Source organism: Capricornis sumatraensis, chromosome 6, assembly GCF_032405125.1.
Source record: "Capricornis sumatraensis isolate serow.1 chromosome 6, serow.2, whole genome shotgun sequence".
NCBI classification, from domain to species: Eukaryota; Metazoa; Chordata; class Mammalia; order Artiodactyla; family Bovidae; genus Capricornis; species Capricornis sumatraensis.
The window spans coordinates 15,685,458-15,709,026 of NC_091074.1; the positions used below are offsets into that span (position 1 = coordinate 15,685,458).

Below are 23,569 nucleotides of genomic sequence, written 5' to 3' on the forward strand. Positions count from 1 at the left end.
GGTGGAGCCTGGTGGGCTGCCATCTCTGGGGTCGCACAGAGTCAGACATGACTGAAGCGACTTAGCAGCAGCAGCAGCATAGCTCTCTCTTAGACTTCCCTGGTGGCTCAGATGGTAAAGCATCTGCCTACATTGCGGGATACCCAGGTTCGATCCCCTGGGTTGGGAAGATCCTCTGGAGAAGGAAATGACACCCCACTCCAGTGCTCTTGCCTGGAAAATCCCATGGATGGAGGAGCGTTGCAGGCTACAGTCCATGGGGTCGCAAAGAGTCGGACAGGACTGAGCGACTTCGCTTTCCTTTCATAGCTCTCTTACTGAAGGATCACCAGGACAAAATGTCAGACTTTTCCTCAGTCCCTTGAACAAAACCGGGATGCTACCAAACTTGCAAGGTTGTCATCCGCATTAGATCATCAGTGGATTCACAGAGCAGGGTGGGACTTGACCCCTCCCCCCAAACATCTCCCTCAGGCTCTCCAGGCATCCCCACCCTGAAGTAAACTCCAGATATAACATTGTGCTTGCTATGTATGTCCTCTTTGGGACAGGCCACCTGGCACCCCTTCTTCGAAACGGATTTTTGCCTGTCATGCTTTTATAGAAATTCTGATGCACCTCTTGAAATTAGTATTCCGTGGTAATAAATCAGGCTTCCTTGGAAGCTCAGCTGGTAAAGAATCCGTCTGCAATGCAGGAGACCCCGGCTGGATTCCCGAGTAAGATCCCCTGGAGACGGGATATGCTACCCACTCCAGTATTCTTGGGCTTCCCTGGTGGCTCAGGCGGTAAAGAACCCGCCTGCAATGCGGGGGACATGGGTTTGATCCCAGGGTTGGGAAGATTCCCTGGAGAAGGGAACCAGCTACCCACTCCAGTACTCTTGCCTGGAGAATCCATGAACAGAGCACTACTTTAAAAAAAAAAAAATTCTCACATATCTGATAGGGACATTCTATTAAAGCTAACAGCCTTTTAAGGCTCTTCTGGGAAGCCTGCTGGTTCGATGCCCCCATCTCTGGCAGTGGTTTCTAGATCAATGAAATAAGGAAAAACTATCCTATTCCCACAAGTAGGGATCGAGGCTTTGATACGCTGCGTCCTGTCCAGGGCGGCCCCGGGGAATTTCGCCAGGCGGGGTGAGGCCCCGAGGGCCGCCTGCAGTCCCCTTCTTCTCTGCAAGGGTCCCAGTGCGCCGGGGGTAGACAGGAGGAACTCAGAAATCCTGCTCCCGGGCCCCGCGACGAGCCGGTGCCTGGAGATACGCCGGGTATAAGCAGAACCCCAGCGAGGCTGGGCGCGGGCGGACACGTGACGCTCCAGTAGGGGCGGGGAGTGGGTGGTCACGTGACGAGTAAGCCGGGCACGGGGCGGGGCCCGGCGCTGTACTTAGCTCGGGGGCGGCTGCGGGAAGCTACGGCGGCTGCTCAGGCGCCAGCATCAGCGGCTCCCCGGACACTCAGGCTGCAGGCCCAGGCCCTCGGCGGCGGCGGCGGCGGCGGCGGAGCGCGGTGAGTGCGGGCGGGCGAGGGGATGCCGAAGCCGGCGTCCCGGGCCGTTGGAAGCGGGGACCCTCGGGGAGTCGCAGCCCGGCGAACCGAGCGGCATCGCGCCCTCCCGGACGTGGTTGTGATGAAAAAAGCAAGCTCTGCGCGCGGGCGGCCGGACTGCACTGCCAGTCCGGGAAGTTCGTGCCCCATCTCGGGCGCTGTTCGGACCCCGGGCCGGGTCACCCGACCCCACGGTCCGCCGTCTCCAGAGCCGGAGGCGGGGAGTTTGCCGGCGGACCCGAGGGAGGAGTCTGCGAGGAAGAGCTTGGCCTGGATCCCCGCTGACTTTGGAAAACCTCAGCCTGGCTCCCCAGCCCCTTGTGAGCTTCTGTTCCTCGGTTTTCGTAGAAGATCGCTGAATTGATAGGAAATACTGTCAACATCTGTCTTAGTTGTTTTCTTTCTGTAAATGATTTTCCTGGGCAACTTTCTGCACACAGTCACACAATTCCAGGCACCCCAAAAGACAGGAACTGGGAAACCGGAACCTGGAACTGGGTGGAACGGGGTGGGACCCACAGGAAGAGTTAAATCCGCAGATGGAGGGAGGAGAAGCTAAGCAGAGGGAGGACGGGGGGCTTTAGGGCCCGGGGTGCCAGCCTCTTCCCTGGGAGTGTGAGGGGAGTGGAATGGCGGCCCCAACCCTGCACTGCTAAGGAAGGGAGTCAGGCTTGGGCCCAGGGTGCTGTGGGAGCGGGAATGCAGGGCAGAGTCCCTGGGGCATCGCCTGCCCCTCCGCTGATGACTCTGGAGGTCTGGGAGACGGAGCATTGTGAGGTGACTGAATCTGGGAGTCAGCCAGGCCGTTCTGGTAGATGTGAATTGGATTTGCTTTCTTTATGGGCCTTGGTCAACCCCTTCCCCAGGCACTGAGGAAGCTGATAGGCAGACACAGGGAGAAGGATAGGCCCCATATCCCTCTGAGACCCATACCCAGTTGGAGGGGCATGGGGTTCAAAGGGAGACCTAGCACCTTTGGTTATCTTGGAAAAACAACCCTTCAGGCGCCTTCACTAGGGGCATATCTGCCAAGGTACATCCATCTAGTTGAATCTTTAGACGCAGGGTGATAAGACAAAGAGCCTTAGCGGTGTGTCTGGATTGGTTAAAGGCTACTTTCCTTTTCTTCTCTCATAACGTTGTTAACTTCATGGAAGATTGTTTCCTGTTGGTGCTGGTAATGGTAACCCTTAAGCTTTGTGGAGAAACAGGTTGGGCTGCCCCACTCTGTGGCTTTCCCAAAGAAGGTGCCCTGGATTCACTCAAATCTCTTAGGGGCATCTGTCCTAGAGCTGGGGTGCTGCCAAGTGGAAAGGTGCAGATCCCTTATCTGGGGGTTTCACAGGCCCAGGGGGAGGCAGCTTGGACCAGACGAGAGCCCTGATTCCAATTACCTCTGCTGCCGCTGGGTCAGGACAGCCCTTTTTCGGAAGGTGGAAGCCCTTTGTCTTCAGGAGGCACCTGCCCGTGTGTTGCTGACTCAGCAGCTTGAGCCGAGGCCCTCCTTATGGACTGGCTGTTTCCCCAACTGCTGGCCTTGGGAGTTGGGAGTAGGAAGTTGCATGCCTTTTAGGGCTTAAGATTTCTTTTGTTTCCACTGGCAGCTGCATTGGGGAGTGAAGGAAGAGTGCTTTCAGGTGAACCTGGGAAAGTTGGTTGGGTGGTTTTCTTAAATGTGGTGATGAGTTGTGATTGTGTTGAATATCCCCGTCCTTGGGAGAGAAGGACTGAAATGTTTCGGGATGAGAACCCACAATGTCTGTTTGTTTTTGACAGTTTGGCAGAAGGAAAGTATTGGAAATATGAGAGGTTGAACTGTATGAAATGGTGATTTTTTGTAGGTCAAGGAGCATTGAGATCGGGCACCTTGATAGAGTTCGGTCTCGGGTGTAGGGTGGTCGGGGTTGACAGCAGGTTGATGGATCTAGCTGAGCAACATGCAGGTGTATGTTGGACTCACTGGGTATTAGGAGGCAGTTGTCACTCTGCCCCTGGTCCTGGGTCTTCATTTTTCTTGGTTTACACTCAGTGCCCTGGGTCTTCATCTTTCTTGGTTAACACTTAGGGCCCACTCCAGAGCTGCTTAAGCCAGGTGCTTGAGAAATGACTCCTGAGTCCCTCCATGGCTGATATGTTCACCTTCTACCCTAGTTTGGGTAGGAGGGGGATCTAGGGATCAAACATCATATAAATATTTGGCTTCAGTCTCTTTTTAAAGCCCAAGCCTCATCCCCACCTGCTTTCTGCCCTACCCACAGCTTCCTTGTCTCAGCCTTGTGTGTCTGGGTGGGGAGGAGGGTGGGTGGTGGAGTCAGGGCCTTCCCTCCTGGTCACAGGCCCCCTCTGCAGGCAGCAACTTTCAGCTTCTTTTCTGCAAGTCTGTGTCTAGTTCCTAAGGGACATTGTAACTCCTATCTGCTTTCTCTCCTCTCTCTCTTTCTTTTTTTTTTTTTTTTTTGATGTGGACCATTTTTAAAGTCTTTATTGAGTTTGTTACAACATTGCTTCTGTTTTATGCTTTGGCTTTTGGGCCACTTAGGTATGTGGGATCTTAGCTCCCCAACCAACCAAGAATCTCAAATCCCTACCGCCTTGCATTGGAAGGCGAAGTCTTAATCACTGGACCGCCAGGAATGTCCCTGCTCTTTTTCTAATTTTCCTGCATTTTTTTTTTTAATCCCGTTATTGTTCTTTTAATCCTTGTATCTGTGTCAATTTATGAATAATGTTATTGAAATGCATATGACTTTAATTATACCACATGTATCCTTTTCCAGTGGTGTCTGTGACATTGGTTTACATTGATCCATACAGACCCAGTTAATTCATTTTAAACGCACAGTGTATTTCTGTCCTGAGGGACAGTTAGGTGGGTTTTGCTTTTTCACTGTCCTCACAAGGCTACAGAATCCAGTCTGTCAGACAGTTGCACAGGTTTCTCCAGGGGAGAAGCAGAAGTCAGGAAGGTGCTCAATCCTAAGGTGTGTGCACCATCTGTTTTCTAGATGTCAGTGCTGCTCACTGAAGTTTCACCAACGTAGTCTCAGGGCCTTGAGGGTTCTCGTTCCTCATATTTACCAACACTAGGTATTGCCAGATTTTGATTTCTGCCCATCTGATGTGTTTGAAAAGCTGTCCTTGTTTTAATTTGCATGGTTGGGAATTCCAGTATAATTCTTTGCCCTAGGAAATTGTTGATGAGGTTTTTCTATTTTTGTTGTTGATCAGTGGTAATTTGTGGGTTTTAGTATGTTTGTCAACAGCTGAAACTTAAAGTTTCTTTTGATCCTAAGCTAGGCATCTGGACTTGTCTTCAGTTAGGTAATATTCTCTGGTTTTTTTAACTTTGAGGACACGTGTGGGTTCGGGGTACTAGCAGTCTGAATCTTCCACTTTACAGATGAGAAAACTGAGGCACCTGCAGGTTTGTGACATGATGGGGGGGGCACGTCACCCAGATGATTGTGGAGAAATCTCTACAGTTGCATTTCTTGGCAGTTCTGTCCCCATCCAGGTACACCATCCAGAGCTTGCTCTCAGTCTTTTCTCAAGCTCCAGGTCCCCTCACCTGGGAAACAAAAGCCTTAATCGGGACCAGGGGTCCTTTTCCCAGCGTTACTGTGTTATGAATGCTGGGTGCTAGGAGGGATGTGCCTGCAGTCTGACTGTGGTTACATGTCTCTTACTTGGCCAGTAACTCACTCAGTGTGGCCATCAGGATAACCTAGAATTACCAGCAAGGGTACAGGAAGGAGGATGAGACAAATATCTAGATAGTGAAAGGACTCCGTATAGAGCACAGTGAGACCAGCTATTCTGCCAAGAGACCCAGCGAGGCTGGGCTTCTCCATGACCTGCTGACCTGGAGTTGGGCAAGATATGTTCATTGGAACAAACAAGTCCCGTGGCTTAGGGTTGAGGCTTTGTCACACATCCACGGGGAGCCTCCAGCCCCCGCCCCTTCTCCCTCTACTTAATTCTGCAGATATTTAGGGGGTGTTATGTTCTGGTGGTTAAGAGCAAAATAAACCATCATTTGGGCTCACCTGGTGGTGCAGTTGTAAAGAATCCACTCGTCAATGCAGGAGACACTGGTTTGTTCCCTGGGTCAGGAGGATCTCCTGGAGGAGGAAATGGCAACCCACTCCAGTATTCTTGCCTGGAGAATCCCATGGACAGAGGAGCCTGGTGGGCTACAGTCCAGGGGGTCAAAAGAGTCGAGCACAGTTGAGCAACTGATCATGCAGGCACACACGCAAACCATCATTTGAGGAAGATCTTGATTCCCCCCACCCCACCGCCGCCCACTGGGGTACGTTTGAGGACAGAAGGAATTACCCTGGGGAGGGAGGAGTTAACCGGCCTGTGCACAGGCAGATGTGTTCCATGAGAAACTGTTTCACGTGGTCCCTGAGACGCTGTTTTCCTGCGTGGCTGTAGGGCTGTCTGCTCCGAGCCAGGCGGCACCCTGATGAGGGGCATGTATCTTCTCAGGGGCCCAGGCAGGGAAACCAGGACCACATAAGAGAGGTGAGGCCTTTCTGCTGCCTGCTTTTGTATCTGCTTATGTTTCTGTGACCCCAGTGCCCAGCCGGCAGGGAGATGTCATCTAGCCTCGAGTTAAATTAGGGAGCTGCTGTGTTCCTGCTGGCTGGAGAGGCTTGGAATGCTAATCTCATCTGAATCTTCAAGGATTTCTGAAAGCTTTTATAAAGTGGCCTCAAGGTTCTTCAGAATCCAGGCAGCATGCCCGTTTTATTGACTGAGACCGAGTGGGGACAAAGTGACCCCTTCAGCATCTCAGTAAGTCAGCATCTGAGTCTGGGAGCAAGCTGGCAAGCAAAAGCTTCTACAACTTTCCAGAACCTTGCCCAAATGGTCTTGCTTTTCAAAAAAACAACATTTTTTGACTGCCAAGGACCTTCCTGGGGGTCCATTTTTTTAGGCCTGTTGGTTAGTGGCTCAGTCGTGTCCAAACTCTTTGCAACCCCATGGACTATAGCCCACCAGGCTCTTCTGTCCATAGGATTTCCTAGGCAAAAATAGTGGAGTATGTTGCCATTTCCTCCTCCAGAGGGTCTTCCTAAGCCAGGAATCGAACCTGCATTGGCGGGTGGATTCTTTAAGACTGAGCCACCTAGAAAGCCCCTTTTGGCCCTAGGCTAGTATTTTTCTTCTCTTTGTAGGGTGCGAGCTGTTGTGACTGATCTTAACGCGTTGCTGACTGGGGAATTTTTGCAGAAACTGACGCCCGTGACCATAATGCGTCTTTGGCCAATAGTGTGTTAAGTGATGTTCCATTTGCGGGCACTGCAGCCACGCGGTTTCCAGGCACCAGGGGAGAGCAGCTTGAGGAAGCCACACTGCAGAACTTGGCGGGAATTAGTCACTCATTCCGGGCAGACGATTGGCAGATGGGGAGCAGGGTGAGTCCCCATGAGTGTCCTAAAGAGCTTAGGTGGGTGAGGGTGGTGGGATCCCTCTCACGGCTCCTGGATCTCGTGGAGCCTGCAGTGAGGCGGTAGATGCCTTTTCTGGGTCTCGCAGCACTTGCTTGGGGGCATTCAGCTGCAGGGGGCATTCAGCTGCAGGGGGCCTGGCTCTAGGGGCCAGATAACCAGCTCATGTCCAGCTATCTATCTCTTTAGCGCTGAGGATGAAGACTGGCAACCCTTTCTGCTTGCTTTTTTTTTTTTTTTTAATGTATTTATTTCTAATTGAAGGATGATTGCTTTACAGTATTGCGTTGGTTTCTACCAAACATCAGCATAAATCAGCCATAGGTTTACCCATGTCCCCTCCCACCTGAACCTCCCTCCCACCTCCCTCCCCATCTCACCCTTCTAGGTTGTTACTGAGCTCCAGTTTGAATTCAAAGCAGCTGAACACATTTCTGTTAGGAACCAAGACATCCAACAGAAAGACCACATGGAGGCTATGATTCAGATTCAGAGAGGAGGGGGCCCAGGTGTCCTTCAGTTCAGTGAGAGCCCATTTGAAGTCAAGGTGCTTGCTGCTCCAGCATGGAGGTGTCGGTGAGCAGCTGGCATCCAGGGGACACGAAGGGGTGCCTGGTTTTGTGTGGGTGCCCTGAAATGGCCCCAGCTTCAAGGGTACAAGTGCTCATGGCGACAGCGAGAGGCAAGAGTGGTCTTTGTGGAAGAGAAAGAAACAGGAGCTCTAACATGGTGCCACTGAATGTTCACAACCCTCCAAACCTCCTACCTTACCCCTGCCTAGAGCCATTCTGCTGCATAAGAAACAGCCTCAATTTGTAGCTATTGGCAGAATGTAGGCACTCAGTTCTTTTAAGCCAACTGTGAAAGCCAAGTGTCAACAGTATTTGAGTGGCAGCAGTGGATAGGGCGCTTTCCTGGTGGCTCAGTGGTAAAGAATCCGCCTGCTAATGCAGGAGACAGGGGTTCGATGCCCGGGTTGGCAAGATCCCCTAGAGAGGGAAATGGCAACCCACTCCAGTATTCTTGCCTGGGAAATCCCGTGGACAGAGAATTCTGGAGGGCTACTGTCCTTGGGTTTGCAAAGAGTCAGACACGACTTAGAGACAAAACAATAGCAAGGGATAAGGAAGAGCACAGGACCAGATGAAAGGCTGGTTGGACATGCATCCATCTGTTTCTGGATTAGCCGGTGGATTGCAGGTGGCCAATTTGGAAATTTCAGGTATATATGTCTTGCCTCCTTAGGATTTAGAATCCAGTCTGCAGAGAGCTCTTAACCATATAAGAAAGCTGTTTAAAAAATCGAGCCTGGGCTCTTGTCCTAAAGGCCTGTGTTCTATCAACATTTTTGTGCGCCTCCAACTCCACCAGCTCCCCATTCTCATGGAGGAACCCAGGGCAGAGGGTGCTTCTGTAAGCCCTGGGATGGCTATTTGCTCAGCTGTTTGCACAGCTGTAATCATGAATAAATGACTTCATGCATTTCAACACCAACAAAAATAAAACTAAATTAAAAAATAAACAAAAAATCAGGCTTGGCTACATGTCCCTGGGATGTCAGGACTCCTGTGTTCTGTCCCTTCCTTCCTTCCTGATCCCCAGTCCACGGAGCCCATAGCTGGCGGCAGGGAGGTGTGGCGAGCAGCTGTGCTCTTGGGGGAGGCTGGACACAAAAGTGCTCTAGGGGTCTGGAGCGGAAAGACATGAGGCAGCCCTTATTTTTAAATGCTAGAGATTAGCTTGGAAAAGGGCCAGAGGGCGTAGCGGAGCCTGTGATCTGTCTTCCCAGGAAGTCAGCTGACCGAGGGCTGGAACTCACATCTGCCCACAGCTGCTTCTGCTCCGTCCACACCCTGACGTGGTCTTGTGACTTGCAGGTGTCGTAATCCTGTATGGGAGCCCTCTTGCCTCAAAGTAAGGACTTTCTATTCTTTCTCCCCGGTTTTTAAGGGGGAAAAAATACCCCCACAGAATGAGAAAAGGGAAATGTTTGCCCGAAAGAGGGGAAGTGAAAACTGGCTGTGTTTCGTGCTGAGGCCATGGCACCGGCTAACAGCACAGCTTGGGCCTCCAGCGGTTTGTGCGTAGTTTGTCCCTTGTTCATGGTGTCTGCGGAGGCCAGCACCCGCTGGAATGCAGTTGCCACTGCCCTGGCCATCGGTCTGTCCCCTTGGGAGGAGAAACTTGACTCCATATTCTCTGGGATCTCAGTAGCTTCGGGATGGCCAGAAAGGGAGGCCCACTGGGAGGTCAGCTGCAGTTAACACCTGTTTTAATGTCGGGCTCTTTGTGACGTGGATGTAGGTAGGTGGGTTTGTGCGAACTGGGCTTGTCTGGCATGGGCTGTGAATGGAGAAAGGAGAGAAGAGAAGAGGGAGGAGGCTTTGTTTGCCTTCTGACTGTGGCAGGCACCCTCCTCTCACTCTGGACTTCCACTGGGGGACACGAGTGGTCATTAGCCCCATTTTACAGGTGGTGACACTGAGGCTAAGTGAAGGCAGGTGCACACTTAGGAAGTAAGTGGAATCCAGGTCTCCGGACTACACGCTTGGAGCTCATCCTTGAACTGCAACCCAGATGCTCTTATGTGATGCTGCCGCCCCCGCGGGCGAGTTGGGCCGGTGGTTCGTGCTTTGCTGTGATCCCCAGGTTCACGGGTCTCGTTCTCACTGAGGCCGGGGTTGAGCTGGGAGAACAGTTGATAGGAGCCAGGGAGTAGGACCCATAGAGCAGGAAAGCAGGGTGGGATCCTGGGCCCAGGCTGGGAGCTGCCCATGTTCCCTGCCACCAGGAAACCAGAGAAATCTTACACGTGATCCAGCTTGCATGGAAGCACCCCGTTCTGCACACTGAGCAGCTGGCTAAGCCCCCAGGGGTCCTGGGGACACTCCGCTTTGACACACAGGGAGCATTCACGAGGATGGCCTCTGGTTTCCTGGGGGCCCAGTGAGGGCCGAGGGTGGCGACCCTTCCATCTACGATTCTCATGGGCCTGTCGGCCGGGCCTCCAGCTGCAGGGGTGGGTCTGCACACGGGGAGCACACACATCTTCTCAGGGCAGCGTTGAGATGACAAATGTAAGTCAGGGTGTCAACAGGAACCTTCTTCTTCTCTGCTCAGAAGCCTTTTAAAAAGAAGCCCTGGAGAGCTCCTTTGTCCCTCCTGGCCCATGCATGTACAGTGAAGTATTTCCTGACAGTTTGGAGACTCCCTGACTCGGGGTCATGTGAGCAGCAGCCTTCCTGTGAGTCAGTGAGCATGGGAAGGGTAAGCGTTTTGAGCGAAAGTCACTGGAGGGAAGGCCTCTGACTGGAAATGCATCTCGGGCCTCATCAGAACATGTTCTTTCAGTTGGGCGGCTTTCGGGCTTTGGTAGCACCAGTATTATTCTTCCTACAGGAACAAAACTTAGCATATAGCATGTTCACTCCAGAAAAAATAATACAAAAAAAAAAGAGGGAAGGCTCTATAATGAACGTGGGTTTCCTAGTGGCTCAGTGGTAAAGAATCTGCCTGCCAGTGTTGGAGACTTGGGGGCTCTGGGTTTGATCCTTGGGTTGGGAAGATCCCCTGGAGGAGGAAATGGCAACAGACTCCAGTATTCTTGCTTGAAGAGTCCCATGGACAGAGGAGCCTGGCGGGCTGCAGTCTGTGGGGTCTCGGAGTTGGACACGACTGAGCATGCACACGTATAGCGCACGTAAGCAGTTATGTGTGAGTATGGTTTTCTTGACATTTTGCATGTAGTGACAGGAATAAATGTACGTGGGTTGAGGGCTCACACTTGCTGTGACTCACTTGCTCCTTTGCTTTCTTTCACTTACTGTATGTGTGTGTGTATATATATATACATATGTTATTATCAGTACAACGTGGTTCACTTCCACAGGTTCATTTCTTAATGGCTGCTTTTGTAGTTTATTATTTAGCCATTTACCACAACTTAACAGCTACTGTTACAGATGCTTTCTTTTTGGTCTTCTGTGAACACCAAGAATGTTTAGTGAATACCCATGTACCGGTGTCGTGATGTTTTGAGGCTTGTGGGATACGTTTCTAAAGCTCAGATTGCTGAGTCAAAGGGTGTGTGGACTGAAGAGCTGATAGAGGCTGGGCGGTACCTACTGATGGGTAAACAGCAGCAGCAGCATCTGATTCCCCACCTCTAACCCCAGTGGAAAATGATCACACTGCAGCTTCTGCCAGTGTGGTGGAAGATAAATACCTCTTCGATGAGCATCTTTAAATATCTGTTGGCCTTCTGTAGCTCTTTTTCTGCACATGAACTGTGTATATCCTTTGGCTAGTTTTCTGTTATGCTGCTTCTATTCTGATTTTGGGTCCTTTGCTTATTAGGGAAACAAAGCCTTAAGTATATGTAAGGGCTGTTTTTCGTCTGTCAGTTTGTTTTTTGTTTTTTATTTATTTTATTTTTTCTAGAAGGGAGGCTTTACTTTCATGTAATCAAACATTTTCCCCTTAAGGGCTCTGTTTTATGTCAATCTTAGGCATTCCTCACTCCAATATTATGCTTGTTTTGACAACCTTAAAGATTATCTTATTTTTGGCTCTGCTGGGTCTCTGCTTTCTTTTGTTTTGGCAAGCAGGGGCTACTGTCTAGCTGTGGCACACGGGCTCAGCATTTGCAGTCCCCGGGCTCTAGGGCGAAGGCTCAGTAGTTGGGGCACACGGGCTTGGTTGCTCTGAGGCATATGGGATCTTCCCAGATCAGGGATTGAACCTGCGTCTCCCGCGTTGGCAGGCAGATTCCTTATCCCTGAGCCACCAGGGTTGTCCCAATATTACTTTTTTTAAGTGTGCTTATTTTCTCACACAACTTCTGTGTTTTTATGTAAGATCTTTGTCCCATGTAGCATTTTTGTGTGTGTGTAAGAACTTGAGGGTAAAGATTCAGTCTTACTGTTTTTCCTTTTTGTAAATGCACAACCAGGTGTGCAGACATCATCCACTGAGATGTGTGTTTCCTCCCCCGCCTCTGCCACACACAGGCTATGCCTCCAAGTGGCCTGTTGTATTGATGGACCCCTTCCTGAGCTGGCGTCCCCCAGGGTTTATCATACCTTTGCCACCCCAGGGGTTCAGGCCTCCATCACTGCTGTTTTCTAGAACTGCCTGGCCAGCCTCACACATGGATTCTTCCCAGTGGCTTGTTGCTTAAGCAACAGATAAATTTAGATTTGTTTTTGCTTAAATATAATTCACTGTGTGGGAGGCAGCGTGTTCAGCGCTGTCACCCACGTCACACACACGCACGCACACTCACTGAGAGGGCATCTCCCCAGGCCCGGCGGTGCTGTGGCACCTGGGTCATATTTCTTGCTCTCATCAGAGCCTCTTGCCTAAGAGTGTGACTCAGAGGCCTAGCCTAGAACTCGCCTGTCTCTTGACCTGCAGGCCAGTCCAGGATCTGAGGCCGTAGTGGTAATGGGATGGCTTGCCTTCTCAGGAGCCCCGTCTCTGAAGCACAGTCCTCGTCCGACTGGAAAAACCACAGGCAGTCCCAGGAGACCTGTGCCACCGGCTAAACCAGCTCTAGGCCACGGCTCTCGAGAAAGGCATGCAGAGCTGGAGGTGGACTTGTGTTTGCTTGTGTGTTCAAAATGTGGCTCGTGAGATTTATCTTTGGTCTCCTTTTTTCTCTCTCACTGGGCTTCCAATTGAGACGTGATCACAGGGGAAGGTGTTTACTCTTTGGGAGCTCAAACCTGAGAACAGTCCCAAACGTTGCTCCAGTAGTGCGTGGCGAGGCAGGTTGGCCGCAGCAGCAGGGGCCGTGGACTTGACTTTGCCTGAAGATTCGGCTTTATCTGTTTGTTTGGGATGGACTTGTTGGCATTGCTTGTCACCTGGGCCCTGGGGTGGGTTCTGACAGACAGCAGGCTGCCTTTGCCCCAACCTCATAGCTCACGAGATAGTTGGTTCACAAACCATGCAGTGACCAGCACCATTTCAGACGGTGAGCCCTTACCTGGCCCTTTGGTGACTTAAGTGGCACGGTGTCCTGCCCACATCGGTGGGGCCTATGCGTATGGCACAGCCCTTCCTTGGCTTGCTGTCTTGTATTCCTGGACCACACAGTCTCTCTTAGCCATTCAGGTAGCTGCAGCAGAATGCCACAGACAGTGGCTTCCAGACAGACTTACTGCTCTCAGATCTGGAGACTGGGAGTCCAAGATCAGGGGCCAGTGTGGTCCACTGAGGTCACCCTGCCTGGTCAGACTGCCCTGTGTCCTCACATGGAGGAAGAGGCAAGGGAGCTCTGTAGCATCTTTTTTATAATCAGGGCACTAATCCCACTCATAGGGGCTCCACCCTCATGACCTTACCATTCCCCCAAAGGCCCCACCTCCTAACACCATCACTTTCTGGGGTAGGATCATAGGGGCTCCACCCTCATGACCTTACCATTCCCCCAAAGGCCCCACCTCCTAACACCGTCACCTTCTGGGGTAGGACTGCAACTTGAATTTGTGGGCAGGGGACACATTCAGTCCATCGTGCAGTCCTGTGTGCTGTGAGCACGGGCTGGGACTCTGAGACGAGGCATGAGAGCCCACAGGTGCTAAGGTCCCTGCAGGCACTCTGCCGACACCCTGGTTCTGGAAGGGGAAACCAAGGAGCATGAGGGGGCAGACGGCGGAGAGAGGATGGGACGAGGCCCCCAGAACAGTGCATCCTGAGGTGACGCCTTGTGTGTGTCGAGCACTTGAACTGAAGGAAGAAACATACTGATGTCTTGTGTCCTTTCCTCTCCAGGTGAATCTCCGATCCAGTTTTCAAAATGTGGCAGCTCTTGGCCACCCTCAGTTGCCTGCTGGTGCTGACCAGTGCCCGGAGCAGCCTGCATTTCCCACCTCTGTCTGATGAGATGGTCAACTATGTTAACAAGCAAAACACCACTTGGAAGGTGGGCTGGGGACCCCTGCTGTGTGTTCTGACTCCTGAGGGAGGGGCTGCAGCTGTGGCCCAGAGGCTGGTGTGTCCTGGACAGCTGATCTGATTCATGGTCCTGGCTTGCGTAGGCCCGTGCCCACTGCCCTGTCCCCTTCCTTGTGTGTGTGTGTGTGTGTGTGTGTGTGTGTTGTCTATGTGTGTGAGAGTATGAGTACGAGTGTGTGCAGCTGCATGAGGGGGTAAACCGGCTCCCGTGGAGCTCACAGCTGGGGTGATGTGATTAGGGTGCTAGTGTGGCCAGGTTCTGGTCGGGGTCCTTTCCTAGGTGGCAAGTGGTAACTTCTTGTGTCCTTACCTGGCCTGAGGAGCAAGCTTGATCCCTGGGGTCTCCTTATAAAAGGGCACTACACCCTCATGACCCAATCATCTCTGAAGACCCCCACTGGGTAACAGCATCACAGTGGGGTTAGGTTTCAACATGAATTGTGGGGGGAGAGACATCATTCTGAAGCAGTGCCCCAGCACGCTTGCTCTATGGGGTTGAGGGGACCCCTGGCCTTGTCAGGCCCTGTGTGGGTGGTGTGCACATGCCACACCCCCAGCCCCCCCAAGTTGGTGGGTGACTGCTCTGGGTGGGGCTCTTTTCCAGGCTGGACACAACTTCTACAACGTGGACCTGAGCTACGTGAAGAAGCTGTGTGGTGCCATCCTGGGCGGGCCCAAGCTGCCCCAGAGGTGCGTACCCGCTCCCGGGTAGGGCACCTGGCTGCACCAGGACTGCTGCCATGCGGGCAGAGATTATGCTTGGCACAGGGGCAAGGAGGAGACAGGAAGGCTTCCCTGGCATCCAGAGGCCTCACTCGCGCTGCCCCCCCCCCCCCCCCCCCCCCCCGCCCTGAGCTTCAGGGACCCTGCCTGAGGCACAGGGCCCCCTCCTAGCACCAGAGTTTCCTCCTGTGCTTCTCAGGTGTCCCAGCTGCAGAGGGCAAGGCCTCAGGTCTGAATGGTCTTGAATAAGGAAAACCTGAAAAAAACCATGTGATCTGCCATTAATGTTTTATTTTTGTGGAAAAGTCTGCATTTTCACGCAGACACTTCCTTGAAGGAAGCATTAGAAAAATCTGTGAGGCTGGGATAGTTAAGTGATGGGACCATTGTTGTGAAGATGTTTGAAAAATGATGAACATCTGGCAGATGTTTGATTTAGGGTAGCGTGGGGAAAGCAAGAGATGTAATTATCTGGACCCTGAGGTTAAAACCCTTTAAAAATCTGCATAAAACAAGTTTAGGCAGAAGTATACAGAATGGTAGGTTATTTGGAGGAGTAGAACCCAGTTTTGTTTTCATCAAGCTCCAAGTGGGAAGTTCCCTGGCGGTGCAGAGGTTAGGACTCCATGCTATCACTCCTGAGGGCATGGTTTCAATCCCTGGTTGGGGAACCAGCATCCTGCATGCTGCATGGCGCAGCAAAAAAAAGAAAAAATTTAATAAAATTCCAAGGGGTGTCCTTGCCCATGCTGCTTGCCCATGGCCCCCTCCACACATCTTCATGCTTCTCCCTGCAGAGTGACAGCCCAGGCCACAGGGTTGGGGGTGCGGACTGTAAGGTGACTACTTGAGATGGAGACCTTTCGTTTTTCAGAGACGCGTTTGCTGCAGATATGGTTCTGCCTGACAGCTTCGATGCCCGGGAACAGTGGCCAAACTGCCCAACCATCAAAGAGATCAGAGACCAGGGATCCTGTGGCTCCTGCTGGGTGAGGCCCTGCCGGCCAGAAGGGAGGGTTGGGGCGAGGGGCTGAGGAAGGGTGGGATCAACCAGGGGATCTAAGGTTAGGTTGAGTCTAGGCAAGTCACATAAACTTCTCGAGGCTCAGTCTCCCCTAGTGTAAAAGAAAAATCCCTGGCGGTCGTGAATCATTGCAGGACCAGGTGGAAGAATTGACAGGCAGAGTGTCCTGTACAAGGCATGCCCCACATATGGGTTGTGAAGCAGTTTTGATTTCTGTTGAACACCGTCGTGGGCCATCAGCAGACACCATTAGCTTTGACCCCTGCTCTGCCCGGCTACAGTCCAAAGATCACACAGAGTTGGACACGACTAAAGCAACTTAGCATGCACGCACTGCTTCATGAAGTAGCAGTGTATCTGTGTCAGTGAGCTGTCTTAACTGTGCTTGTGTGGGTAAAATATGTGATACAGATGTCACTATCTCAGTCATTCAGTGTGCCAGCCCGTGGCATTGGGTTCATTCCCATTGCTGTGCAGCCATCACCACCTGCGTCCACAGAACCCGTCACCTTGGAGAGCTGAGACTCCATCCCCACAAGACAGAAACTCCTGCTCGCCTCCACCAGTCCCCAGCCACCACTCATCTACTTTCTGTTTCTCATGACTTTTATTTTTTTTCTTTTAATTTTTGTTGGAGTGATGGCTCAGACAGTAAAGAATCTGCCTGCAGTGTGGGAGACCCATCAATCCCTGGGTCAAGAAGCTCCACTGGAGAAGGAAATGGCTACCCACTCCAGTATTCTTGCCTGGAGAATCTCAGGGACAGGACAATCCCAGGACAGAGGAGTCTGGCGGGCCACAGTCTATGGGGTTGCAAGGAGTTGGACACGACTGAACACACATACACAGAATTGCTTTACAAGGTTGTGTTAGTTTTCACTGTACAGCAAAGTGAATCAGCTACATATACTCGCCGATTTTTGGATTTCCTTCTGATTTAGGTCACCACAGAGCACTTAATAAAGTTCCCTGTGCTATGATTTTTCTGTTTTTTTTTTTTTTAAATCAGTGAATCAGTTTATTATAGAGTGACTCACAGGGTAGGGTCAGGATGGGGGATATGAGTGGGGGCAAGGGTCCAGAAGCATTTGCAGCTGCACTCCACACCACTGAGGACCCTCTGGACTTTTATAGCTAACCTAGGGTATGGGGGTGGGTAGTTAGAAGCTTGAAAATGGGAAGTACATTCTTAAGTCAAGATTCATGAATGGTAACTAGGCATTATGTCAGCGAAAGTTTTCATCATTGTTTGGGGACTAACAGAACATAGAGGCTACATGGTCCTAATGATTATGAAACAAATCTGTTAAATACTAAAGGCTTTGATGACATAGAAGTGATTCACTGCATCGTGCAGTCAAGGTATATCAGCAAAAGGACCAGAGAAACTGTAGGGTCCCAAGATGGCATCAGTTATGCTAACAGTCGTATTCTCCACCCCTGACTTTTTTATTTTGGGGAGGGGAGCTCTTATGATATTAACTAGTCTGGGTACCTCATATAAGTGGCATCATAACAGTATTTGTCCTTTGTGCAAGCTATACTTTTATGTTAAAAATCCAAAAACTGCATGTTTCAGAATGCCCAGATAGAGGTCTGGGGTGAACTGGTCTTTTGCTTTAAACCCCAGCTTGAGCCCCAGGACCCCCAGCTGCCTTGAGGGAAACAAGCCACCAGAAAGGCCCGAGGTGTCAGCTGTGGTCTCCTGGGTGCGGGCTGGAGGGACCGCAGCGCGGAGTGGGGCTCACCTCGGGGGGCCTTGTTCCTGCAGGCGTTCGGGGCTGTGGAAGCCATTTCTGACCGGATCTGCATCCACAGCAAGGGGCGTGTCAACGTGGAGGTGTCTGCTGAGGACATGCTGACCTGCTGTGGCAGCGAGTGTGGGGACGGGTGAGCCGGAGCCCCTGGGAGCTTCCCCAGGAGACCTGTGGGTAGACGTGGACTGGAGGGCTCCCTGTAGGGGACAGGCATGATACTCCTCGGGCAGGACGATGTCTCTACCGAGACACAATGGGGCCCCAGGGCATCTGGAAGCCAGCCCTGGGAGATACTGCTTTTAGGAGGCTCCTGAAACCAGGCTGGGCCCCCACAGGGCTGGACTGGGGCTGGGTCGGGGGAAAACATGTTCCTGGTTTAGTTTCTGGGTTTTATTGTGCTGCTTCTCCTTTCCTTTTCCTCGGGGAACAGCTTGGGGCCTGTCTTCTTCTCTGTAACTGAGGTTCGATGGATTCCTAGATAAGCCACATTAGGGACACAGCTCCCTGTTTTCTGCCAGTTCTGGCCTTGGTTTTGCAACAGTGGTTTTCCGATGTGGCTGCAGATTAGAAAAACCTGGGGCCTGGAAAGAAAGTAAGAAGGGAGTGTGTAGGTCTCAGCCCACAGCAGTGAAATCCCTGGAATTGGTATTTGTAACATAGCCCCAGGGATTATCATGTGCTGCCCTTTGAGAACCCCTGTGCAGAGAGAAGACACAGCCTCCTGGTGAGCACATGATTCGGAAAGTATTTCTGATTATGAAAGTACTTGGTGGGCACTCCTGGGTGATTCCCAGCAGGAAGTGACTATCAGGAGGAGAATTGGGGAATTTTGGGGATCTGGGAGAACCGACAGGCCAGCTGCTGAGGCGGTGATGGGTGCGGTGGGTGGTGGTCTGGGAGCAGCCAGGACAATCCTCACACTGTTTAATGAGTGGCTCTTTTCTCAGCTGTAATGGCGGCTTCCCCTCTGGAGCCTGGAACTTCTGGACAAAGAAAGGCTTAGTGTCCGGGGGCCTCTACGACTCACATGTAGGTGAGTGTCTGCCTTTAAATCCCATCCAGCCAGATGGATTTTATAAGCAGGAGTAATAGTGGTCTCATTTTCTCCGATTAAGTGAAGATCAGGGTTGAGGGTACATTGAACGCTGGGCTGAAAACTCAGGTAGAAGACAGGGCAGCTCTGTGTACACAGAGTCAGCAACTGGAAGAGGGCAGTGTTGGCGCCACAGACCCTGGGTGACTTCTGTTCTCATGAGCTATCGCCCTGATTCTTCTCTCTGGCCTCTGAGGGACTTCCTGCTGACACCCACCTTTCTCCTTGGCCCCCCAGGTTGCAGACCGTACTCCATCCCTCCCTGTGAGCACCATGTGAACGGCTCCCGGCCCCCGTGCACCGGTGAGGGGGACACCCCCAAGTGCAGCAAGATCTGTGAGCCTGGCTACAGCCCGTCCTACAAAGACGACAAGCATTTTGGTAAGTGGGGTGGGTGACCCCCGCCCCTGGGCCCAGGAAAGCTGAAGGAGGAGGCCAGGCATTGGAGTCATAGGTTAGGAGAAGCGATGCGGTTAGCGCCTCTTCGATGGGAGAGAGCAGCACAGTGTTCTCTGCGTGTCTCCACCCTGAACGGAGTCTTAGACCCTCAATCTCGGAAGGAAGAGACCAAACCCCTCAGTCACGGGGGAGTAATCTGGCCTAGGAGCCTTCTGCTCCTGCCCTGCTTCCAGGGCCTCATGCTTAGTGTGCACGCATGCACGCGTGCACACACGCACACACACCAAGGTCCTGCCTGCTGGAACCCCATGAATCGTGGAGTGGCTGACCCCCTGCCAGAGGCTCCTGCCCCACTTGGTTGGTTTCTTCGCAGGATGCAGTTCCTACAGCGTCTCCAGCAACGAGAAGGAGATCATGGCAGAGATCTACAAAAATGGCCCAGTCGAGGGGGCCTTCTCTGTGTACTCGGACTTCCTGCTATACAAGTCTGGTGTGTATCCCCCCCCAACCCCACTGACGGCACCCGGGGAGGCAGGTATGGGTTCCTGGCTGGCAGGACGTCCTGGGGGTGCGCTGGGCCTCCAGCAGTGCTGCATGCTGCCGGCCACTCTCTCAGCCCCTTGCACCCGCCCTCTCCATGGCCAACACCTGCTCCTCCCAAGCGTCTCCTACTTTCTGCTCCTGGAGCCGCTGGCCCCATCTCTCCAGCTCCATCACTTCCCCAGCACGTCCGCAGGTTTCCTGTGTCTGCACTGAGTGACCTCCTCCGTCATCTTTGTCTTGACAAAGTCTTAGCCTTGTGCCCAGCCCCTAGTGGGTGAGGAAACAGGGAGCACCTTCCTGTTGGGACTCAAAGGGGGAAGGGGGCAGGATGGTCCCCACCCAAGAGCTGTCTTAGAAATCCCCCGTTCCAGACAAACAGTCTGTGCTGAGGACTTCTGTCTCATTTTGTATTCTGCTTGTTCAAAAACTCAAAGCTCTCCAGTCATTTGAAAAAAAAAAAAAGACCAAGTTGCCTGGTGAGAAAAAAATTTTAAACCTGGCAATTCTTAACTTCCACCAGTGTTATAAAAGAGAACACATTTCCGATTGGACAGTCATTCATCAGTAACCTGGTGGTCCTCTGAGCACCTTAGCGGGTATCTCTTCCCATCAGTCAGACTTGCAGCTGCCAGCCCAGCCCTCTTCCTTAGCACCCAGTCTGCATAGTGTGCCCCAGATTAGCAATTTAAAACTCTTAAGCCACAGAATGCCTTTGACAAGTCATTGCATGGAGTCCTAGTATGTAAAAAAAAAAATCGTTGATATTTTAATGTGTCAGCGTTTCTAACTTAAAAGGCAGCCAACAAGCACATTGTATTGCACTCCATCTTAATATTTATCCCCCATGTTCAAGTGTGCTGGGCTTTCAAAAATATATTTAAATAAGTCCCAGATGTTATGGGAATCCCCGGAGTCTTCCCATGAAACACCAGGGCCCGTCTTTTCCCCTGGCTCCATCTGTCCTTTGTGGGGTTGGCCAGCTGAGCGGGAGACCAGCGGTGCCCAGGCTGAGCCTGAAGGGCCTTGTCCTCCCCTTCAGGGGTGTACCAGCACGTCTCCGGAGAGATAATGGGAGGCCACGCCATCCGCATCCTAGGCTGGGGAGTGGAGAACGACACCCCCTACTGGCTGGTCGGCAACTCCTGGAACACTGATTGGGGTGACAAAGGTGAGCACAGTGCCCGCTAAGAGGGCACCCAAGCCAGGGCACAGTGGGCATCGTGTCCACCAGCTGTGCTGGGGCTTCCCCTTGCCACAAGGGCAGCCTCTGATCCCAAGAGGTGTGTGGATGGGGGCATAGCCTCAAGCCAGATGTGCTCATCCTGGTTCCTCAGGGCAACAGGTGCAGGGGGCAGGGGGCCATACCGTCCAGAAGTCTGATACAGGACTGAGTGGGAGGTTAAGTGGAAGCCCGCTGATCACCTTGTGTGCCGGTTGGTGACAGCTTTGGGGCTGGTTCGTGACTTCCATTCCCCCGTCTTTCAGGGGTGGGTCTGTGGCTTCCCAGGTGGCTCAGTGGTAAAGAATTCGCCTGCTGATTCAGGAGACACAGGAGATGTGGTTTTGATCCCTGGGTCGGGAAGATCCCTTGGAGAAGGGAATGGCAACCCACTCCAGTATTCTTGCCTGGGAAATCTCATGCACAGATGAGCCTGGGGGGCTATAGTCCATGGGATCACAGAGTCAAACATGACTGAGCATGCACGCTAGGTATGTCGGCAAAGGTCACAGTCCAAGCAGACTAAATGCGTCTTACTCCTGCTTTCCAGGCTTTTTCAAAATCCTCAGAGGACAGGACCACTGTGGAATCGAGTCGGAAATTGTGGCTGGAATGCCGTGCACTCATCAGTACTAGAAGATCTGATCTGCGTGAGGGGTCTGTCTGCTGACCCAGGGCCAGTTTTCCCCTAAATACAGCCACTTGGACTGGGGCTGAGGTGGAGGGGTGGGGGCGGTGTTAGGATATCTTTTATTTTTTGAATTATGATAAGATACAAGGGATTTTAGGCAGGGTCTGAAGAAGACTGGGTTGGGCCAAGCTGTGTGTCTGCCATCAGGTCTGTCTTCTAAGGACACACAGCCAGGCCTGCCCAGGGACAGACTGCTGCCCCAATGCAAACACACAGACACACAAGCCACTGCCGCAGCAGGGCGGACCTTTCCCTGTAGACGAACTGTGTAGTGCCTGCTGCCCCTGCTTCTGCCCTGACCACTTCTGTATTGCCCCCCACCCCCTCTGCATCACCAGGGAGCAAGACCTTGAAGGGTTTGTAATTTCCGAGAGTGGAAAGCAAGAGTTCCTAGTTAGGTCCCTGCACAAGCAGGCAGCTTTCTGGATCTGGAGTAGGACAGATCTGAGAAGAGACAGTGGGGCAGCCCTTTGGAGAAAGCCCTATTGTTCTCCCAGGTCCCCTGCATCTGTCGAGCTTCGCAGCATGGCTCACCCTCTCTGGTCCCGTCCTTGCTGTGATCCTTTTAAGTTTTCTTTTTGTGCACCTCGGCTAATCATGTGAATGAGATGGAAGAGCTGTACTACTTGTATGGATTGTCTCCTTCAAACTAGGCGGTTGTGACTTGACTGACCTTGCTGCCCTCTAATCCACAGCGAAACTAGTTTGGCAGGAAGCCAACTTGTACGTTTCACAATCACTGCTTCACCCTGTTAAACACAAGGAATGGCTGCCAATAAAAAGCCTCTCCTTCCGTGTGAAGTCTGCATTCTGGTGGCATCTCCAAGGTTGTGTGTCACTGTCTGTGGACTTCTAGCTGCTGTCTCTCCTCATCCCCTAGAAAGAATCGTGTTCCCATGAATCTGGGTGCCCTTGAACCTCTAACCAGGAATGTCTTGCCTCAGTTGAATGGAACAAAATAAACACCTAATTTTAACTACATTGCTGCTGCTGTACTTTCAAACCATGGTGCCTCATCTCTTATTTTCCTGTTATTCTCATCAGCCCTCTTCTGTTGATTAAGCAGCTCTGTCCCTATTTTATTAAGGGAAGAATGCTTACCTCTCTTTTACCAACCATACACCAGCAATGACCTGAGGAGTCCTGCAGGCGTGGTGTACTGGTGGTATAACCAGTCCTTCTACAAGGCCAGTGTCCTGGGGCCCTCCAGCGTTGGAACTGAGTGGAGGTCGAGTCCACGTGTAGTTTTATGAGCTCCTGGTCTCTTGGATTTACATTGCTGGTTAAGAATTATTTATTTCTGGAGTTCCCTGGTGGCGCAGTGACTGAGACCGTGTTCCCAGTGCAGGGGCCCGATTCAGTCCCTACAGGTAACTAGATCCCACATGCTGCAACTAAGATCCAGTGCAGCTTTTTGCATTGTCCTAGATAACACGCAGGAACAGTTTCAGTTCAGTCGTGTCCCGACTGCGACCCCATGAACCGCAGCACGCCAGGCCTCCCTGTCCATCACCAACTCCCGGAGTTCACCCAAACTCATGTCCATTGAGTCGGTGATGCCGTCCAACCATCTCCTGTTGTCCTCTTCTCCTTCTGCCCCCAATCTTTCCCAACATCACAGGAACATAGATACACAAGGGAAGGACTCATTCTTGAGGGATCAGGAGGCCATCAGAATTGGCAACATCCACCCCTCTCCCGCCATCACCGCCATCACCGGCCTGTTGATACCACAGCTCACTTCCCTTCCACGACTGGGGGCTGGACCAGTGCTCTTCTGAGAAGCGGGGAGGTTGGACTTTGGATGTGCCTCAGAAGTTAGGATCAGAACTACCTCATGCAAGCTCTTAAACTTCTCGTTAACATTGTAGGAAAAACTGGTGGAACCCAGTACTTACGGAATGTTTAATGAGGTTTAAAGCTGTAAATATATCATTGCATTATTTGTACAATTTCAACTGGGAAACATGCATAACCTCGGTTCTAACATTTTCTACCCACTCCTAAACTTGAGTTGAATAATCCCATTTCCTACTTTCTCCAATCCATGCTATGTACCCACCGGCACCTCCATCCTTACCCGGAAGCTAGCAGAGATGCACTAAGTGGACCAAAATGGACCTTAGGGCATCTTCATGCTCGGCCTAAGGA

At 51.9% G+C, this 23,569-nt stretch overlaps 1 protein-coding gene across 1 annotated transcript; it reads left to right on the plus strand.

Moving 5' to 3' along the window:
• Positions 1-1,388: 1,388 nt before the first annotated feature.
• Positions 1,389-22,390, plus strand: CTSB (cathepsin B). The gene is made up of 10 exons (XM_068973711.1): positions 1,389-1,511; positions 13,787-13,937; positions 14,574-14,659; positions 15,567-15,681; positions 17,488-17,606; positions 18,421-18,506; positions 18,804-18,947; positions 19,339-19,455; positions 20,548-20,676; positions 21,278-22,390. Exons 2-10 carry the CDS (start codon positions 13,812-13,814, stop codon positions 21,361-21,363), a joined length of 1,008 nt encoding a protein of 335 aa, XP_068829812.1. The 5' UTR covers positions 1,389-1,511; positions 13,787-13,811; the 3' UTR covers positions 21,364-22,390.
• The last annotated feature ends 1,179 nt before the right edge of the window (positions 22,391-23,569 follow it).

Coding starts and splice junctions, on each gene's coding strand:
- CTSB (XM_068973711.1), top strand. CDS start 13,812: ATGTGGCAGCTCTTGGCCACCCTCAGTTGCCTGCTGGTGCTGACCAGT. Junction 13,938..14,573: donor AGCAAAACACCACTTGGAAG/GTGGGCTGGGGA, acceptor GCTCTTTTCCAG/GCTGGACACAACTTCTACAA. Junction 20,677..21,277: donor CACTGATTGGGGTGACAAAG/GTGAGCACAGTG, acceptor CCTGCTTTCCAG/GCTTTTTCAAAATCCTCAGA.